Source organism: Rhizopus delemar, genomic scaffold (genome assembly GCF_000149305.1).
Source record: "Rhizopus delemar RA 99-880 supercont3.6 genomic scaffold, whole genome shotgun sequence".
In the NCBI taxonomy this organism is placed as follows: domain Eukaryota; kingdom Fungi; phylum Mucoromycota; class Mucoromycetes; order Mucorales; family Rhizopodaceae; genus Rhizopus; species Rhizopus delemar.
The window spans coordinates 2,244,545-2,263,741 of record NW_027137832.1 but is presented as its reverse complement, the minus strand read 5'-3'; the positions used below and the strand labels follow the sequence as shown (position 1 = coordinate 2,263,741).

At 39.4% G+C, this 19,197-nt stretch overlaps 6 protein-coding genes across 6 annotated transcripts; 2 read left to right on the top strand and 4 right to left on the bottom strand.

The window, feature by feature from the left end:
- Positions 1 to 228: 228 nt before the first annotated feature.
- On the bottom strand, positions 229 to 738 carry RO3G_08887 (uncharacterized protein; the record flags this gene model as incomplete). Its single annotated transcript, XM_067663472.1, has 1 exon — positions 229 to 738. One exon carries the CDS (start codon positions 736 to 738, stop codon positions 229 to 231), a length of 510 nt encoding a protein of 169 aa, XP_067519573.1.
- A 980-nt stretch (positions 739 to 1,718) lies between these two features.
- RO3G_08886 (uncharacterized protein) lies at positions 1,719 to 4,168 on the bottom strand (the record flags this gene model as incomplete). The annotated part of the gene is made up of 6 exons (XM_067663471.1): positions 1,719 to 2,126; positions 2,176 to 2,323; positions 2,376 to 2,956; positions 3,006 to 3,803; positions 3,855 to 3,945; positions 3,999 to 4,168. 6 exons carry the CDS (start codon positions 4,166 to 4,168, stop codon positions 1,719 to 1,721), a joined length of 2,196 nt encoding a protein of 731 aa, XP_067519572.1.
- A 1,644-nt stretch (positions 4,169 to 5,812) lies between these two features.
- Positions 5,813 to 6,491, top strand: RO3G_08885 (uncharacterized protein; the record flags this gene model as incomplete). The annotated part of the gene is made up of 4 exons (XM_067663470.1): positions 5,813 to 6,049; positions 6,103 to 6,261; positions 6,375 to 6,414; positions 6,469 to 6,491. The coding sequence occupies 4 exons, from the start codon at positions 5,813 to 5,815 to the stop codon at positions 6,489 to 6,491; spliced, it is 459 nt and encodes a 152-aa protein (XP_067519571.1).
- Positions 6,492 to 6,901: 410 nt separating this feature from the next.
- On the bottom strand, positions 6,902 to 9,284 carry RO3G_08884 (ribonucleoside-diphosphate reductase large chain; the record flags this gene model as incomplete). Its single annotated transcript, XM_067663469.1, has 3 exons — positions 6,902 to 7,861; positions 7,920 to 9,197; positions 9,249 to 9,284. 3 exons carry the CDS (start codon positions 9,282 to 9,284, stop codon positions 6,902 to 6,904), a joined length of 2,274 nt encoding a protein of 757 aa, XP_067519570.1.
- Positions 9,285 to 9,707: 423 nt separating this feature from the next.
- RO3G_08883 (uncharacterized protein) lies at positions 9,708 to 10,820 on the bottom strand (the record flags this gene model as incomplete). Its single annotated transcript, XM_067663468.1, has 1 exon — positions 9,708 to 10,820. The coding sequence occupies one exon, from the start codon at positions 10,818 to 10,820 to the stop codon at positions 9,708 to 9,710; it is 1,113 nt and encodes a 370-aa protein (XP_067519569.1).
- Positions 10,821 to 11,454: 634 nt separating this feature from the next.
- RO3G_08882 (uncharacterized protein) lies at positions 11,455 to 18,505 on the top strand (the record flags this gene model as incomplete). The annotated part of the gene is made up of 9 exons (XM_067663467.1): positions 11,455 to 12,413; positions 12,474 to 13,143; positions 13,204 to 13,320; positions 13,384 to 13,578; positions 13,639 to 13,807; positions 13,878 to 14,322; positions 14,376 to 14,919; positions 14,972 to 15,640; positions 15,695 to 18,505. The coding sequence occupies 9 exons, from the start codon at positions 11,455 to 11,457 to the stop codon at positions 18,503 to 18,505; spliced, it is 6,579 nt and encodes a 2,192-aa protein (XP_067519568.1).
- Positions 18,506 to 19,197: the final 692 nt, after the last annotated feature.

Genomic DNA, 19,197 nt, shown 5'->3' with positions numbered 1-19,197 from the left:
CGATAACCAATCATTTTCTTAATGTCATAATACAAGGCATGTAATTTGTTTAAAAGAATAGGAATAAATTCAATTAATAGTCGATTTCCATTAAATAAAAATTGGTTTATAGTTTCTTGAAAGGAATCAACATTTAATGTACGCCCAGTGTATTTATCTTGAATATCATAATGTCCTTTATTCACTTTATAAACCTACTCTTCCATCACAACACAATCATCAGTACAGTTATCGATCGATCCAAAAGAACTTTACCTGCATACCACATACACGTACACCCAATTGACCACTCGTTGACTGCTCACACTTGAACTTTTGACTCTTCATCTTTTCTGGACTAACATACACTCCATGCTGTCGAGTACCCATCTTTAAATCAAGAATACAAGGTTTCTTCAATCCAAACGTCATGTCATCCATGACCATAAACTCTTGACCGATTTGTTCACAAGAAGGTGGATCAATATGACAGTGTCTTTGAAATTGAGCAAGTCTTTTTCTATCGCTTTCTAAAGGAATTTGGGGGTATCCATTTTGATAATCGACATGAATAATGCCTAGATACCTAGGTAAGAATCTTTTTAACTTTCCATGTCTTAATAAATCTCTATAAAAAGCATCTTCATTTGTTTTAATCGCTTTACATAAAGGACCATTCGATAAGCGAAACATGGCAACATGACCTCCTGCTTTATGTTTAAGAGGTAAAACAGTGATAACATCTGAAAGTTCTTTCATTTCATTTGCCCAATAATTGATAAAAAAAAAAGTTTGTAGTGAAACAAAAGGAAAAGAGAAAGAAATGAAGAAGAAAAAAAAAAAATTTAAGATTGGTGATCGGGTGTTTAAATAGATGGGTCTGACTTTGTCACACCAAAATCATTCTCACGGATTGTCTAAATAAATCACGTACAAATAGGAAAATGTCGTCAGTAAACAAGATAGAAACTGGCAATGATATAATATTGTAACCTGAAATTATTTAATCCATTGTGGTCACTTGTATTCAATTTAGATACCTGAGATGGTCGAATGCTCTATTTTTCAAAAGTATCATAAGCCTTTACTTTATCACAGCAAATGACGTTGTTGGCTATTTATTCATCCCCGTTGTATTTTTGGATTCACTCCGACAGAGAGCAATAATTTAAAAAAATTTTCTTTATTTTTTTCTTCTTCTTTACATTTAGTAAAAAGCAAGATCAATAACCTCCTTATTGCTCTGTTCTTATTCTTTTCTTTCATAAAAAAGGCCTGGCTTGATTACACATGATGAATTATTAAGAGGGAAATTTATTTGTCTGAAACATGAACAAAAAGTGCTTTTGTTTAGTTATTGATGGAAAGAACAAGAATAAAACAGAAAGGGGATGTGTTTTCTGGCTTTCTTTTTTTTTGTAATGTAATTTGAAATGAGAAAAACAAGAGGAACCAAAAGTTTTTTTATTCATTAAAAACAATGTTGGCTTTAAAAAAGACTTGATCTTATTTGATCAAATTACATTATAAAATACATTATTTTACAATATTCCCTTTTGATGTACAAAAAAAGTTATTTTTTTTTACGTGAATAAATACAAATACATGATTGCTTACCTGTGAATAATATTGAAATGCGTCATAAAGTCTAGTAAACACATTACAACAGCTACTCATAATTAATTTATCTACAAACACTTCTACTTGACTATCCGTCAATTGTAACTGAAATCTCTCCTTTATTGAGCCAACACGCCGTGATGTTGAAAACATGGTAACTTGGAGTCCTTTGACATCATCTCGGTCAATAACAAGATATTGTCACAATGCTTGCGAACGGCTAAGAAGGCTGCCTTCATTAGCGATTTATATTGCGCAAATTTGCTGCCATGTAATCCGCCCAAGAGATCAATGTACTCTTGTGGTAACTTGAAGGGCGCCATCTCAAACCCAACAGATCCAGGCGAGTTGGAAAGAATAAAACCAAAGTCAATATGAATGATATGGCCTTGATCATCGATCAAGAGGTTACCGTTGTGTCTATCCTTGATTTGCATCAAGTAACATGCGATAGAATAACCTGCTAAACTCTTCAGGAACGCGTCTTGTGCATTCTTGTAGCTCTCACTCTCTTCTGGTCCCCACCTCTATAGAGACAATCAGTATTTAAGCAAGACAATGCATATACCTTGTTACCCTCAAGTAGTAATCTTTTAATGTAAAAGCAGACCCTTCTTCATTCCATTTCTTTGTATAAGCTTCCTTTTTGATGGAATGAATAGACATCGAATTCTTGACGGTTTCAATCAACCCAGAATCATCTGAAGTCACCAACACACGTATACTAAATAGAACAACTCAACTCTTTCTGCATAAAAATAGGCTATCGAACTTACTATTTCACCCAGACGTCTACATTGGTATCTTGCCAAATCTTTTGCATCTCTCGAATCAACTGAACCGCTAGCTGTTCTTGTCTCAAATCAGCTCCGTGTTTCACAATCACAGAGATCAGTCGCCAGTTGGGCAAGTGACCATACGGTGAAGAGGCTCGAATTCGCTCCTTCTTGACCTCCCAATCTTCTGAAAACACAGCCGCGCTTGGATCCTCACGATCAATGACGATTGGATGATCCAGTGCTGTGGTAGTGCTCTTGTTGGTGATTCCCATGGCCATCTTGGTCATCCTATCTTCTTCAAGGGCCATCATTTCAGCAATGATCTTTTGTCGAATAGCCTCTCGTTCGGGATGAGGCTGATTGAGTTGGGCGAGCAAGATGGCGGCCGTCTTCATCTTTTCCGCAAACTCTTCCGCATCAAACACGGATTGAAGCGTGGGAGCAGATGAAAGGCTGGAAGTGGTGGAAGTAGAATGAGTGGGAGAGTAGAGATCGAGAGATTCACATTCTTTGCAGTTATCCAAGGGATCCAGACTTAACTCGTCATCCAATACTTCAATCATCAGCAAGTAAGGTGCCTATGAAACGAATCAGAAGGGAAGAGGGTCTCTTTATCCATCTGCTTACCCGTTCTGCCGAATTCAAAACAACCGCGTCTGTCGGACTGATGCGTACCACGCGATGATGAAATGGCCGGCTGTCTGTCGCAGGACACCACAGAGGCAAGCAAATCTCGGCTGGTAAGTTATGATTGAGCAGAGTCAGTTCGGCATGCAAAGCACTCAATCGAGCCGGTTTGGGCACAATCACCAGCCGGGTTGTAATATCTACCAGGGCCAAAAGAAACTGCATCTCGGAGCAGAAATACGAGGAACGGAGCAGCAGACGGTCATCATCAAATGTCTGGCTGATGGGAGACGTGGGACGTGAAAGGTCCTGTTGGTTGGTTGGGACAGAGGATTGGGCCATCGCCTTCATCGTCGTCTCCATCTCCTTCAGTAGCTGGGGTGGGGCATCGGCATCATGCGGTACAACCGTGACTTTGGGATGGATCTTTTGCTTTAGCCGAGCAAAGGCCTTGCCCCGGTGAAGGTCCTCCAGGGTCGCTGTGAACTGTCGCGTTGGTAAAAACACGGGCTTTTCGTCTACTTCTTCATTTGTCCATTCAAAGGTACGGCCTTGAGCGATCGCCAGGTTACCAATCGGTTTGGTGGCTGCAGGTAATCCAATGCCAGCCAACAGAGCACCCATGCCTACCAAGGCAGGAAGAGCATGTTCATGTACCTTTTGTGTTTTTTCCAGTTGGTTCTCTGCTGCAAATAAAATGGCCTGGCATCGGTTTAGTACCCTTTTACACAACTGGAAAGATGGACTGGTTGGGTGAGTGGATAGATCGGATAGATAGGCTTGCAGGTACCAAAGGCTCTATGGATAGAATAAGAAACAACACCAGACTTTTTTTATGTTTTTGGTTACCATAATAGCCATATGTGTTGACCTTTCACAAGCGTCTATTAAATAGCTTTCTAATGCTGCTGATTCTGTTGGTCTTGTCATTAAAAGATGCCTTTCATGTAAAACATTAGTCCATGTCTTATTGTTATCACTTTTCTTGCTTACATTAGTTGAGGTAAAAAGAACTCAATTTCACCAACAGGGAACTTTTTTAATTGAGAGCAAAGGTAGTGTTGAATACCAACATTATCAGGATATTTGAATATATAAGATATAGCAATCCAAGCATTAAAGTATTCAGAAGTAAATAATCTTAACAAGAGTGAATTAGACATGACATGCTCAGCTAGAAAAAAGGGGGAGGAACAAAAATGTTGAGACAGAAAACTCGGTCATTCAATTTTCTATTGTTAAAAAGGGACCTATTGTCACTATTTATACTTGTTTTTGTTTTGTTTCATCTTTTTGCTTTTTTTTTTTCTTTTATTATTTCAATGGAAAATCGATTGATACTGTTTATTTCATTAATGACTCTATCCATCTTACTTGTCCTTATTAGTTACATGATATCATCCACCAGTCAAACTTGCTCAGACCGTATCATTTCTGTACCTCACTGTACAGACTAAGCAGATTTGGAAATTTGTAATTCAGTCAATTATCAAGAGTAGTCATGTTTTATTGCTTTCCATTGCTGTAAATCAATCCATACCCTTTATTTGTTGTTTCCTTTTCCCTTCACAGGTTGTAAAATTCATTTGTTTGTAACTGGAATCAACAAAGAGTTTATACCAAATTACTTAAGTCCTATTTGTATTAATAAAGTTGCTATCAAAACCTATATTTGTCAAATATTTAACGATATTTTAACATCTGTTCCTTTCTGTTGGATCATTGTGTTTTGTATTCAATTGTCGATTGAAGGAATACATAGACAACAAGCGTAGCTTTTACATTTTGGTTTTTCATAAGAACGGTTTACAAAGTCGTACACAATAAAATCCTATTGCATCATTAAAAAGCTTATTATTATAGACGCCTATTCATGATTGTAAGATAACGTTCGAATCTACAGTAGCCTTCCAGGTCTTTATCCATAAGAAAATACTTTTCTATTAATAATAAAAGGGCAATTACTCAATATGAAAAATATATTTGGAATACTTGCAGTTCTCTAGCTCAGCATTCATTTATATGAGCATGCATGACGATTAAAATTGGATTTGTTGTAAGCTTCATTTGTTAATTGTCATTTGTTTCTACTTTTTTTCTTGATAATGAAAAGCTGATACATGCAATCCAAGAAAGTACCAAAGGCATGCTTTTGATAGATGAGGCATCCTTTATCCTTACAAAATAAAAGAAATCTGCTTTAGCTGGCATAGATTATCATTTCCAAAGATGTACAAATACACTTTTACTGGATTCTTTGTGAGCCAAAGTATGTTTTATTTTGGGTAGTGCAGCCCACTGTCATCTATTCAAGTAAAGAATTGTACTGAAAAAAGAGTAATGAAGGATTTGCCAAGATTGACATCCATATTTTATTTCTTTTCCATAGCTATTTAGTACTAGAAGCCTTTTAGTTTTCATCAAACATGAGAAAAACAACGTACATACACCATGGTTTTCAAATGATTCAATAGCATTAAACGTATCCATTTTTCACACGAGGAGTTCTATATTGTCTTCTTTGCTCATTTTAACTATAGCTTTCTATCAAAAGTATACAATTTTATACAAAAGAAACATTCAAATCTTTGCTTTTCAAACCAAGTGAGTTGTGCAAATGATCTATAATGAGATAAAAATACTGTTCGTAATAAAATGGAGTACTGAATTCATGCAATTTTTTTTGTTGTTGTGGTACCAAATAAAATGCTACGGAGTGTTCCGCATACACAATTGAACACATTTTTTTTTGTCAAATAAATTAAAGCTGCGTTATTTTCTGAGTGGTTCTTTCTCTTTAATAAAATATGGAAGCCTTTTTAAGTACTTTACCACCTTATGTGCACAAATTTTTGGATAAGCACCCAGCAACGGATGTGTTCAATTTATTAAGAGAACTTATTTGCTTTGCTGTCTTGTATTCTGAAGATCGTGAAAGAATCAAAGCAGCTACTGATGAATTTCTTGTCAAAAGAGAAAAAGAAATAAAACAAGAAGTAGAAGAACAAGTAATCCAAGAAGAAGAAGAAGAGGAAGAGGAGGAGGTTTAATTTATTTTTAACTTTGTATACACACTTACTCATATATTTTAGTATAGACTGTTGCTGTTGTTGAAGAGCCAAAACAGATAGTAGCAGACGCAGTAGTTCCTGAAATCCCAGTAACTGAAAAACCTAAAATGCCAAATACATTTCCTCAATGGTGGGGACATCAAGAATTTCAGCATTCTGATAGAAACGTAGCAGCAGAGAAAAAAGTAACAGCAGAGAAAAAAATAACGGCAGAACCAATAACAAGAACTTCCACTCTATGGGTTTCATGTATTTCATACTTTGCATACAAAAATTTTACACTGACATTCTTTATTAGTTGATGAAGAAAAAGAAAAACCGGTTAAACGATTATCAAAGTAAGCAGAAAAAAAAAAAGCAACAAAGTAGCAAATAATGAACTGCATATATAGCCAAGTGGTTATACCCAACTTAAGATCTTATGATGAGCCTACTCCAAAGAATCAGCCAATGAAGGAAGCCAAACAACAAGAAGGTTTGTTTGAGTTTATATATCAATTCATAATATATTCAATGTTTGGACATAGGGTCGCCTAAACCCCAGCGAGCTCCTTCAGTCATGAAATCACCCAAGCAAAATGCCACTGTAAGAGCAAGAGCAGAACATGCTAAACAGTTACAACAAGAAATGCTCAAGAAAAAAACAACTTCCGAATCATCGCCTACGAGCCAAAGATTGAAGCAAAGAGCAAGTTCAGGTATTGATTGGGATACAATCAAAAGGGAAAGAAGAAAAACAGTGATACCAGAAACACAAAAATAAAAAGAAAGGGGAGTTTATTTACATACAAAAATAATTAAAATAACAAATAAAGAAAAAAAAGTCTAACCGCTACAACTCATGCAAGCATCCTTATTATCAATGGAACAGACCATATCTGCCTGATTCTTTTCTTCCATCTTCTTACGATATTCACGTAACGACACTTGGTCTACTGTAAACTTGATTGCATCCACTGCAGGACGTGTACGCAAATAATACATACCCGTCTTCAATCCCTTTTGCCAGCCATAAAAGTGCATACTTGTCAGCTTACCAAAGTTGGGTTCAGCAATAAAGATGTTCAAACTTTGACTTTGATCAATGTAGGCGCCACGGTCAGCGGCCATATCAACAATTGTACGCTGAGAGATTTCCCAGACAGTCTTGTAGAGTTCTTTGAGGTGTTGAGGGATTGTGGGTACATTTTGGACAGACCCACCATCGGCCATGATCATGTTCTTGACTTCATCGTTCCAAATACCCATATCAACCAAATCACGAAGTAACCAAGGGTTGACCATTTGATATTCACCCGAGAGCACACGACGGGTATAAAAGTTAGAAGTGTAAGGCTCAAAACACTCATTGAAACCCAACATTTGAGAGGTAGAGGCGGTAGGCATAGGGGCTAACAAAAGTGAATTGCGAACGCCGTGCTTGGCTATCTTTTCCTTTAGTGAAGCCCAGTCCCAAAGAGAGGTGGGTGTCACATTCCACATGTCGTATTGTAAGATGCCCTTGGATACAGGACTACCTTCATAAGTTTCATAAGGTCCGTACTTTTCGGCCAATTCGCATGAGGCTTCCAATGCAGCATGATAGATAGTTTCAAAGATTTGAATATTTAATTGTTTGGCTTCAGGAGAGTCAAAGGGGTAACGTAAGGCCATGAATGTGTCTGCTAAACCTTGGACACCTAAACCGATAGGACGATGTCTCTTGTTTGATCTTTCTGCTTCAATGACAGGGTAATAGTTGATATCAATAATCTTGTTCAAGTTTCTAGTAATCACCTTGGCAACCTATAACAATAAAACATGTTAGTCTTTTCTTTTCTGTTGTCATTGTAGTTCTTCTTACTTCGTGGAGTCTCTTGAAATCGTAAGATTCTCTGTTGATTACAAAAGTGGGTAAAGCGATAGAAGCCAAGTTACAAACAGCAACTTCATCGGGGCTTGTATATTCGACAATTTCCGTACAAAGGTTACTACATTTAATGGTACCCAAGTTTTGTTGGTTGCTCTTTCTATTACAAGCATCCTTGTAGAGCATAAACGGGTTACCGGTTTCAGTTTGTGCTTCCAAGATAGCATACCATAACTTTTGTGCCTTAATTGTCTCTCTCGCTCTTCCTTCGCGTTCATAGCTTTCATAAAGAGCTACAAACTCATCACCCCAAACATCTTGCAAACCAGGTGCTTCATTAGGACAAAAGAGAGACCAATCCCCACCGTCCTTGACACGTTGCATGAAGAGATCGGGTACCCAAAGGGCATAAAACAAATCACGGGCTCTGATTTCATCCTTACCAAAGTTCTTTCTTAAATCTAAAAAGGTAAAGATATCCGCATGCCATGGCTCAAGATACATGGCGAAGGCTCCCGGACGCTTGTTGCCACCTTGATCGACATAACGTGCTGTGTTATTGAACACACGCAGCATGGGAAGCAAACCATTCGAATAACCATTTGTACCGGCAATATAGGATCCATTGGCACGAATATTGTGAATGTTGAGACCGATACCACCTGCAGTTTTCGAAATTTGGGCACAGATTTTTAATGTTTCATAGATGCCTTCAATTGAATCTTCCTTCATGGTGAGCAAGAAGCAAGAGGACATCTGAGGACGAGGTGTACCGGCATTGAACAAAGTGGGACTGGCATGAGTAAAGAATTTCTCAGACATCAAGTTGTAAGTCTCAATTGCAGCGTCAATATCTTCACCGTGGATACCAATAGCGACACGCATGATAAGATGTTGAGGACGCTCGGCAGTCTTGCCGTCAATCTTGAGTAGATAGGATCGTTCGAGAGTCTTGAATCCAAAAAAGTTGTACTTGAAATCTCTGTCATAAATAATGGCTGAGTTCAGACGTTCTGCGTTGTCCTGAACAACTTTATAGGTTGTGTCGGATATCATGGGGGAATGTTTGTTTGTCTTGGGATTTACATAGTTGTAGAGATCCTCAATCACTTGAGAAAAGACCTTCTTTGTTTCCTTGTGTAAATTACTAATTGCAATACGAGCAGCCAAGAGTGCGTAGTCGGGATGACGAGTGGTCATATATGCAGCGGTTTCAGCAGCAAGGTTGTCAAGTTCAACAGTAGTTACTCCTTCGTAAACACCAGAAATAACCTGCACAGGATAGAGATAAATATAACAAACAAAAAAAAAACGTAATTTTACCTTTTGAGTAATGGCAACAGGGTCAACATAATTCATGTCGAGACCATAACATAATTTGTTGATTCTAGCAGTAATCTATTTTTTCGTTAATAAAAAAAAAGCAAAAGAAAAAGACTACTGATAGCTACCTTATCAAAGGCTACTCTTTCATGTCTACCGTCTAAAAAATATTGTTAACAAAGACCCTTTACCCTTATTAACTCTATTTGCTAGTACCTCTTTTAATAACAAACATTGGCATCTTTACAGAAATGATAAAAAAAAGACTTGGAGTAAAGAAAAGAGAGAGAAAAAAAAAGAAGAAAATAAATTTTTTCTTAAATACAAATGAAGACGCGGTTTTTTTTTTTTTAATTTTTTAAACGCGTCTTAATCTCCTCACCTCTTGTCCGTCTTGCTTAATAATTAGACACGCGTTTTAACAGTCCAGTTCTAAATTTTTTTATTTCGATGTGTGTTTTAATTAGAAAAAGCAGTTTGAGACAACAACATTGCAACTCTTTCAGCAAATTTGGCTTTAGCTGCGTCAGACATAACCAAATGATGCTTCTTTTCAAATTCATTGACAACATCTACAGGGTTATCATTTGCATAGACAGGAAGGTTAGCCGTGACACCAGGAGCGAGTTCGATCTTGAAAGTAAGTTTAGGTATGTCGGGCTTTTGAGATATAGCAGGTTGAGGAGGATGAGCAAAGGATTGTGTTTGAGCAGAAGGAGTAGCATATTTAGAAGCATTTGTACCCAAAAGTGGCTGGTGAGGCCAGCCAGGTGCTTGTTGGTATGGTTGTTGTTGTTGTGGTTGAGCCCACATGGATTGTGGTTGTTGCTGTTGAGGTTGAGGGTGAGACCATTGTTGCTGTTGAGGTTGAGGCTGTGTCCATTGTTGCTGAGGTTGAGGTTGTGCCCATTGCTGTTGTTGAGGTTGTTGTGGGGGTTGAGCCCACTGCTGCTGTTGTGGAGGCTGGGACCGTTGTTGCTGTTGTTGTTGTTGTTGTTGTTGTTTTTGACTCCAGGAAGATGGTTGGGTAACAGGAGGAGCAGATGCAGGAGCGGCAGTAGGAACAGGATCTGCCCATTTAGAAGCAGCAGATCCGTTAGGTTTTTCCCAAAAAGGTGTTTCGACCAGTGCATTTGAAGACCAAGCACTTGCTCCAGGCTTGATAGGAGGTCTGTTCCGATTGAAGGTTGGTGGCATAGTCTTTGATGGTTTAGGAGGAGGAGGAGGCATTTTGGATTGTGGTGGTGCTCCGCCCTTTCCCTTCTTCTTCTTCTTCTTTTTTGCTTCTCCATTTAATCCCCCCTTCGGCAAAGGCTTACCCAATCGTCGGTCCAAAATCAGTTGTTCGTCTACAGGTTTGAAGTTTTTACCCTTACGGTGAAGCTGACCACTTCCAATACCACCAGCCTTCATTTTGACAGTTGGATCCACAAGTGAACTCCAGCCTTCCATGCTGACAGTGACTTCAGTTGTACCTTCTTGGGTTTGCTGAGTACCCCAACCTGAAATCTGAAGAGGTGCATATTCGTCGTCAGATTCGTCAGAATAGTCAGAGTATGATTGAAACGACATTGGGTGAATATAACGAAAAAAAGAAGCACAAAGAATTGGCAAAGAAAAAAAATCGTGGTTTTTAAGGTCCGCTAATTGAGATGAAAAACAAAAAAGATTTAGTGGTCAATTTGCTGTTTACTAAGCCAATGAATGCTTTAATAAATATTTAAAATTCTTCAAGAGTGGGAAGGTTAACAAATGCAAGAGAAGTTTGCAGCTTTATTATTATTTTTATAGAGAAAAAAGGGAAGGAAGTAGCGATTTTAATTGTAGACCATTATTTATAAATATGATGTAACCTTGGGTATCTTTTTCTGCAGTTTTTATACAAAGCTTGTTTGCTTATTTTTAATGAATAGATGGGGTAGTTACCATTCTTCATCTTTAATCCGCCTTTTTTTTTTTTTTTTTTTTTTTTTTTTTTTTTTGCTACAACAATTTGCTTATTTATCAAAAGCTGTCATATTTTGAAACTTTATTTAAACAAAAAGGTGATTAAAGTTATTATGAAGAGAGGCTTTTTTATGTGTCACAAAACTGTTTCACGGATTTATGTACTTTTAAGTAAAAACGCATAATAACAGCGCCACAGAATAGTATAAAAATAAGAAAAATTAGCTTATTTTTGCTTCTCTTTTTTCTATATTATATCATGGCTATTATATCTTCTTTAAAAGAAGCTTTTGCTTTTGCTCCAATTCCTGATCGGCAAAAAGTAAACGAAAAGTTTGCAAACAAGCAAGATGTGCGATACTTTCAGGGCCTTGTTTTACTTCAAAGACTGTACGATGAAGCGGTGAAACAAAAGGATCCTTTGGTGATTCGGGAGCCTAGTGAGGTCGAGGTTGATTTAATAAAAAAGATGTCTGAGTTATTGGAAAAGTACGACAAAAATGCTGCAGAATATCAAGAACTCAACACGCGTTTCCACTTACTAACTTACCCTTTTAATTCCTCTCAATCAACTGAATTCATCAAGAAAGCGTTCAGTTTGGACCTTACCAAGAAGCAAGATATCTTAAATGATGCAAAACTTCCATCCAAATTGGACCCTCAACTGATTGATAGTATAAAGGTGCTGAAAGATAGTTTGAAGGAAGATTATGTCGAAATTAAACCTGCTGGTATCCCAGCCTATATATCCTTGCTCGAGAAAGATAGCCTGTCGGAGGGTGAACTTGTCGCATTATTGCAGAAACTCTTCGAACATCATCCAACAGACCATTACCCTATAGTGCTTGACCGGTTTGTGAAGTTTTGGAAAAATCAGCACCAAAACCAAAACAGTAACTGGGATTTGGAATTGTCGGCTTTTAGAGAACTTACCTTGAAGCAGTTGGATTACCTGATGGAAACCATCCCGGATATGGTCTGCAAGAAATCCTCCTTTATCGAAACCTACCTTAGCAAATTAGTCCCTTCTGCTAACTATACATATTCTGATTCTATCTGGGATGATGACCAGGATTACTTGCTGAATTACTTAAATCAAGCTGAATTGTTTGTTGAAAGACTTCCTCCGTATTGCAGCTTACTGCAGATTGCAGTTAAGTTTCACAAGCTTCGTATTGACATCACAAGACAAACCTTTGACGAAAGCAAACTTATAGAGTAAGACGGGGGTTTTCATTTGCCTTCAGTGAATGTTACTCAAACTTTTATTTATTATAGGTACTTGGCATTAAAAAGCGGAAAATTAAATGAAACCAGCTTTTTTACTACTTCTACCAGTTCTTTTGCACGACATGCCGTACCTGAAGCCAATACCAGTATTCCACACATGTTGCCTATTTTTGGATCCTGTTATATTCAAGGATCCAGCCACTATGAAGTCTTGAATGAATATATCTATGGTCTTGCCATGCAAGGCAAATTGACAGCGACAGTCGAGTCCTTGAGTGTCTATGAAAATCACAAAATGTTGTGGGGCATCTTTGCAAGGGTCAAACCCACCGAGAAACTCAGTAAAGTTTTTACTTCAGAGACTCTTTTGAAAATTGCTCCCTGTTCAACTCACCGAAGTCTCAAGAGAAAGCCACAGGATACGATCGTTTTGACCGTCCAAACAAAAAATTTGTCCCGTTTAGCCATCCGTGTATTTCAAATGCATACCTCCAACTATTGGCGACTCCATCCAAATTCTTCCCAAGATATTCAACTGGATGGTCTCTGCCCTACTTGGGAAGAGGATGTGGATCTTGTCAACGATCCTATAAAAATCATACAGCATGACTTTGCCTTTGGTGAAGCAGGCCTTGCACCTACCGTATTTGCTGGTAGAGGCATTTGGGTTATTGAATTTGTAGGTGATAATAATCAATGCCGTGCCATCATACAAAAGGTATAGAAAAGCAAATAGGACTAAAAAAAAAAGATGATACTAAGGTAGTCATGTAATTAGGGTTATTTGAGACATATTACTCAAGAAACGATTGGTGGCCACCTTGTCAAAATCATAGATGAAGAAGGCAACCCAGTTGAGGCATCCAAGGTCTTGTATGAAAATCAATACTACGAGGTATAGATCAAATGTAAACAAAAAGAAAAAGTGGTTACAAATTCTTATTCTTTTATGTAACAGGCAGATGAATCAAATAATATTTTGATTCCTTACTTGCCATCTGGAAGCTCATCTAAATCGAGTCAGATGTTGCTTGTGTCTCCAAAAGATGGTTTTTGTGAGCCTGTTACCTTTACTCAAGAGGCTGAACGTTATCAACTTGAAGCTACATTTCATGTAAATCACGAAATGATCAGCTTCAACAAGAAAGCAACTGTAAGTTTGACTCAGAAGAAGGATAGCTAACAGAAACTAATTAACGTGTGTTTTTCTTAGGTGGTCGTGCTCCCCAAGCTCACTTTGAATGGTCAACTTTTTTCTGCAATTGAAAGTGCAACATTGAAAGTAGAATGTACTAATACGCATGATATAACCGCAACTACGACAACAGCTGTATCTTCGTTCAATGAGCCAATTTTATTTGATTTTATTGTACCTGAATTGCGTAAGAAAAAAAAAATTGAATTTTTGATTTGTGTACGCTAAAATGTCGCTCCCTTTTCTCCTTTTTATAGTCGAAACGTTGGAATTCAAGCTGGAAGCCAGGGTGAAGGCCCTGAATGGCTCTATTGAAACAGTGTCTGCCTCCCACTGCAATAGATACACCATCCATGACGGCCAACCTACTAATGTTTGCCTTAAAAGAGGTATCGATGGTCAATATTTTATCCATGTACTCGGTCAAAATGGTGAACCCAAGCCAGGAAAGGAAATTTGGTTGGTGTTCGAGCATGCCTATGTATCATCTGAAATCAGAACTAGCTTACAATCCAATGATGAAGGTATCATTGAGCTAGGACAGCTTCCAAATATCATTTCTGTTGAGTGCAATGGACAAACTTGGAATATAGCCCCAGATTATTCTACACCTCTCCTCCCTTCTTTCATTTGCGCTGAAGCAAACAAACCATTCAAGGTTGCTAATGACGTCTGTTCTATTTACAAGATGGGTTACGAAAAGTAAGTAATTGAACTAGACTGCAACGTATCTTGTTTTAAATGACATCAAACAGTGTCTTGTCGGAAAATGTTTCTGAAAGTATACAAAAAGAAAATGGCGTCGTTACTATTTCTGGTCTATCTAAAGGCGAATACAAGATTTTCCTGGGCTCACATAACCAACACTTTATTCAATGTACTGTCGTCGAAAGCATGAACAAGCCAATGGATAAATTGTGGACTAATTGGGTGATTGGACAAGACCAGTGTATTCAACAAAATGGCGCTGTTATTCAAGACCCTCTTCAAATAGCCTCTACTCACTGTGATGAAGACAAAGTAGTGATTGATTTGAAAAACTGGTCTTCAAAAACATTTGCTGTTGTTACTGCAAATGCTTTTGTGCCTACCCTTCATCGATCTTTGTTTACAAGAATCTTTGATAGCCGCCATCTATCTGTACCAGAGTCTCAAGGAAACATGTTGACCAACACAAGATCTATTTTCTTACAAGATAAAAAGATTGGTGAAGAACATCAATATATCATGAACAGAGCAAGAAGTGAAAAGTGGGCTGGTAGCAATCTAACGCATCCTTCTCTACTCATTCATCCCAAGGTAACAAAATTCCACTTGGGTGCAGCTTTGTATATTAATTTTTTTTTAAAAGAGAATTTCTTCAACGGTATCAGAATTCCGAAATTTGAAGAAAGAGACAGTTGTACCAAACAGTAGAGGGATGAGATATGACGCATTTGGCAGTGCCCCTGCAGGTCAATTCAGCAGAATGATGAGAAAGGCACGCTCTGATCGGGACGAATCGGTTGAACCTAACTTTGGATTCTTGAACCACGTCTCTCGTATCCTTGTCGTTCCTGTAGACCCCATCTCTGGCACAATCGTCGTTGACCGCAAACTTCTCGGTCATCAAGGCTCTCTTTTAGAATGTGCTGTAATTTCTGGTGAGCAAACGATTTACAAGGAAATCCATATGAATCCGGATACGCCTCTTGTCTATCACGATCTTCGACAACATGAAAACCAAGCGCTTGTACGCTCCAAGGCTGTGCGCAGCATTCTTCCTAACGGCTCCATCGAGTTGGATGCAAGAGAGCATGAGGTCATTGATACAGTCGAGAAGTTGTTTACGACCATTTCGCTCATTTCCTCTGCTGGTGCAGAGTTCTCGAGTGGCTTTGAATTCTTGAAGCGATGGCCCAGTATAGATGAAAAAGAGAAGGTCAAAATTTATTCTGAGATGGCATGTCATGAACTCAACCTTTGGATAAAGCGAAAGGACCCTGTTTTCTTTGAGCAAGCTGTGCAACCGGCCATTAAGGTAATGAAATGATATAGCCACTTTTTAATCTTTTCAACTCACTTTATCTATCAGAGTAAGATCAGAAAGTCCTTTATGGACTTGTATTTGCTTGAAGAAGATCTCTCCATGTACAGTCAGGACATGTATGCTTTTGAACAATTGAATGTTGCTGAAAAGGCATTACTCGCAAAGACTCAATCTCAAGAGTTCTTGGACGCTGTACTAAATAAGTTTAAAGATTCCATGAGTGAGGACCAGCAATCTGAAAGAGAATCTGATGCCATCTTTGACGCTATCTTTGCGGGTACTTCATTTGAAGACGAAGACGAGGATATGGGATTCATGATGCCAATGACACCAGAGTATGCCCCAGTTCAAGAGACTGTGAGTGCTGCTTATGCAAACATGAACGATTTTATGATGGAGAGTAATCTACCGCCACCACAACTATTGCAACGGCAGCAACAGCAGCAACAGCAGCAACAGCAGCGGCAACCACCACCTGCACCACCACCACAACCACAGCTTAGTTCTCCAACAGTTCAAGAAGAGGATCCAGAGATAGAAGCAGCAAGAGAAAAGTTGCGCGAAAGAGCCATTGAAGAGCAAAAGCAAAAGAAAGCCAAGTATGAGTTTATAAAGTCATCCACTGAATGGGTAGAAACCGAGTACTATCGCGAAGAAGACAGTCTCAAGGTCAGTCAATTCTGGGTAGACTATCTCGAATGTAAGGACGTCTTCTTGTCACCCAACTTCATATACCATCTGGACGATGTTACGGATATGTTGTGGGTCATGTGCTTGATGGATTTACCTTTTACTAACGAGTGGACAAAGGAATACAACGAGATGAACAAGCAGATAACGATAAAGGCAGGCGCCAGTTCTCCTGTCATCGTATTCCACCGTCAGTTGAACAAGGTGACGGGCAGTGAAGCCTCTTTGGAATCACTCGTGATCTGTCAAGAACTCTTTGTTGATGATGGTTCTGCAAGCGTGACATCTGATGAATGCATCAAGATTGATCCTACCACCACTTCTCTTGAGCCCCAAACCAATTATGGATGTCAGCTGGTGGTCAGCAATCTCTCTTCTGCCACTGTCCGTTGTGAAGTAACCTACCAAATACCTACAGGTGCAATCCCTGTTGGAGACACCTCTTACCGCATTTCCAAGTCCATCCTCATCGACCCTTACTCCACCTGGCGAGAAGTCGCCGGCACATTCTACTTTCCTCAAGCTGGTCAGTTCTCGACCGTACCAACCACGGCCTCTGTAGAAAAGCAAGGCAAGAGACAGCTGGCAAAGACAGCCGCAGCCCCTCTTTCTGTCGTTGATCGAAGCCAGATCAAAGAAGAAGGAACGGTCACTGCGCTTTACTGGCCCTCGACAGCGTCCCATGGCTCAAACTCAGAGGTCCTGTCCTTCCTGTCAACCTACAGACGACTCGACAAGCTCGATTTCAGCTTGATCTACTGGAGAATGATCGATTCAAACTTTGCTCGCCAAGTATTTGATCTCTTGTCGCGTCAACGATGCTTCTTTTCTGAAGCGCTCTGGAAATATGGTATTTATCATCAATTTACTGATATTATCAAGGACTTGCTTCAGTTCAATCATCAAGCACTACTGGATAGGGTGGGAGGATACTTCAAGTCGCCTCTGGTATCGACACAGGAGCCTAAAGATGTGTATGACTACTTTCCGATGGTGAACGCCCGCGCCCATCCATTTCAACCAGAAAAGAAGGAGGTCCTGAACCAGCAGTTTTACAAGAAATACGACGCGTTCTTGAGCTATCTCTGTTATCAGCCAACGGAGCCCTCTGTATCAGACAGGGTGATACAAACTCAATACTTGATCTTGCAAAATCGTCTAGGAGAAGCCCAAGAGGTATTCTCGCGCATCCCTCTGGATGAGGCTCGAGAGAATCACTCGATTCAAGTAGACTACCTCCATGCTTATCTAAAGACACGTGTGCGTATCAGTGATCAAGACCAGTGGGCTCAACTCGATCTGGCCCCGATCAAGGCCATTTTGAAAAAGTATGAATCGCTCCGTCTACAAAACTGGCGCAAGATGTTTGACGAACTGCGTGAATTCGTTCAAGAGCTCGAGAGAGGGACCTCGAGTCCGAGCTCGACGCGTTCGATCCAATCCCAGGCCCTGCTCGAGTTCACTGTGGACCCAGCCCGTCATGAGCTGGTCCTGGAGCATGCCAACGTCCGATCGATCCAGATTTGCTACTATGAGATGAATATCGAAGTCATGTTTTCTTTGAACCCCTTCATGAACAACACGGTCCGTCATGACACCTTCAAGCTGTTCAAGCCTTCGTGGGTCGAGACTGTCGATTTGCCTGATGAGCCTGTACAAGAAAATGAAGCGGATGCCGAGGACTTTGACATGATCGGTCTGGGTCAAGTGCAGTCGATACGAACCACCCGAATTCCCTTTCAAGGTCATCACAAGCACATGCTGATCGAGGTCGCCGCAACCTCACTGACCCCCCATGCGATCCTGCCCTCTCGCCCTCTGGAAAGATCGTGTGCTTATTACGCCAACAGTCTCCGTGTTCACGTCGCTGAATCGTTTGGTGTGGTCAGAGTCTTGGCCGAAGAGACAAAGCGTCCGGTGGTAGGCGCTTATGTCAAGGTCTACGCACGCTTGAAGCAAGGAAAGAAGGTCGAGTTCTGGAAAGATGGCTATACTGGGCTGAACGGTGTCTTTGACTATGTGAGCGTCACAGAAGGCAATGCGTTGGCTGGCGTGTACGATAATGACTTGAAACGTTTGATCGATCAAAAGGTTGATAAATTAAGTTTGTTGATTTTAAGTCAAGAAGGTGCTGTTGTAAAAGAAGTCTATCCACCCTTGGCATAATCTATTGAATAAACTTTTTTTTGTAGTCAGTGAAAACTACTATTGATGCGTCATAACAAATACTTTTATTATTTTACTTGTGAATTTTATTTATAAATTTCCTTTTTTTTTTAAAACCTACTCTACTAAGCTAACCAAAAATGTCTAGCCTTACCGAAGGTTGGTGTTATCATTGATGCACCAGTACTGTCTTTACCCCCCCCCCTCCCTTTTTTTTTCTGTTAAAGCTTATAAAATAAGACACAATGAAGGTTCTTAAGAGAGAGAGTTCCATTGAGCTTTCAAAGCTATCCAGTGTCATTGGACTATGTGCATTGATGCTTCGTTTACCTACCTTTGCGCAATCAAAAAAGTTCATGATGAGCGAAAAGAAGACAAGAGGCAGAAAGAAGAAGGGGAGTGATCCAATTGAAGCAACGGATGGTGTCTGTTGCCAATCAATGGAAGCAAGCATTGAAATGATGCTAAAAAACGGGGACCCTTCATTGTTGAGTTTGTGCTACCTTCCAATCTTTTGTCTGAAACAATCGTTGTTCTTTCAAGAGCGTGAATTGAATTATAAAGTACGAAGCACCCATTGGCGATCCGCCACCCTTTTCCACGCGAGCCATAGAATAGCGTCATGGATGTCCAGTGGACTTTGCGTGAAACATCAATCTCACCTATCGGACATGAGTTAAAAATAAGGAAGG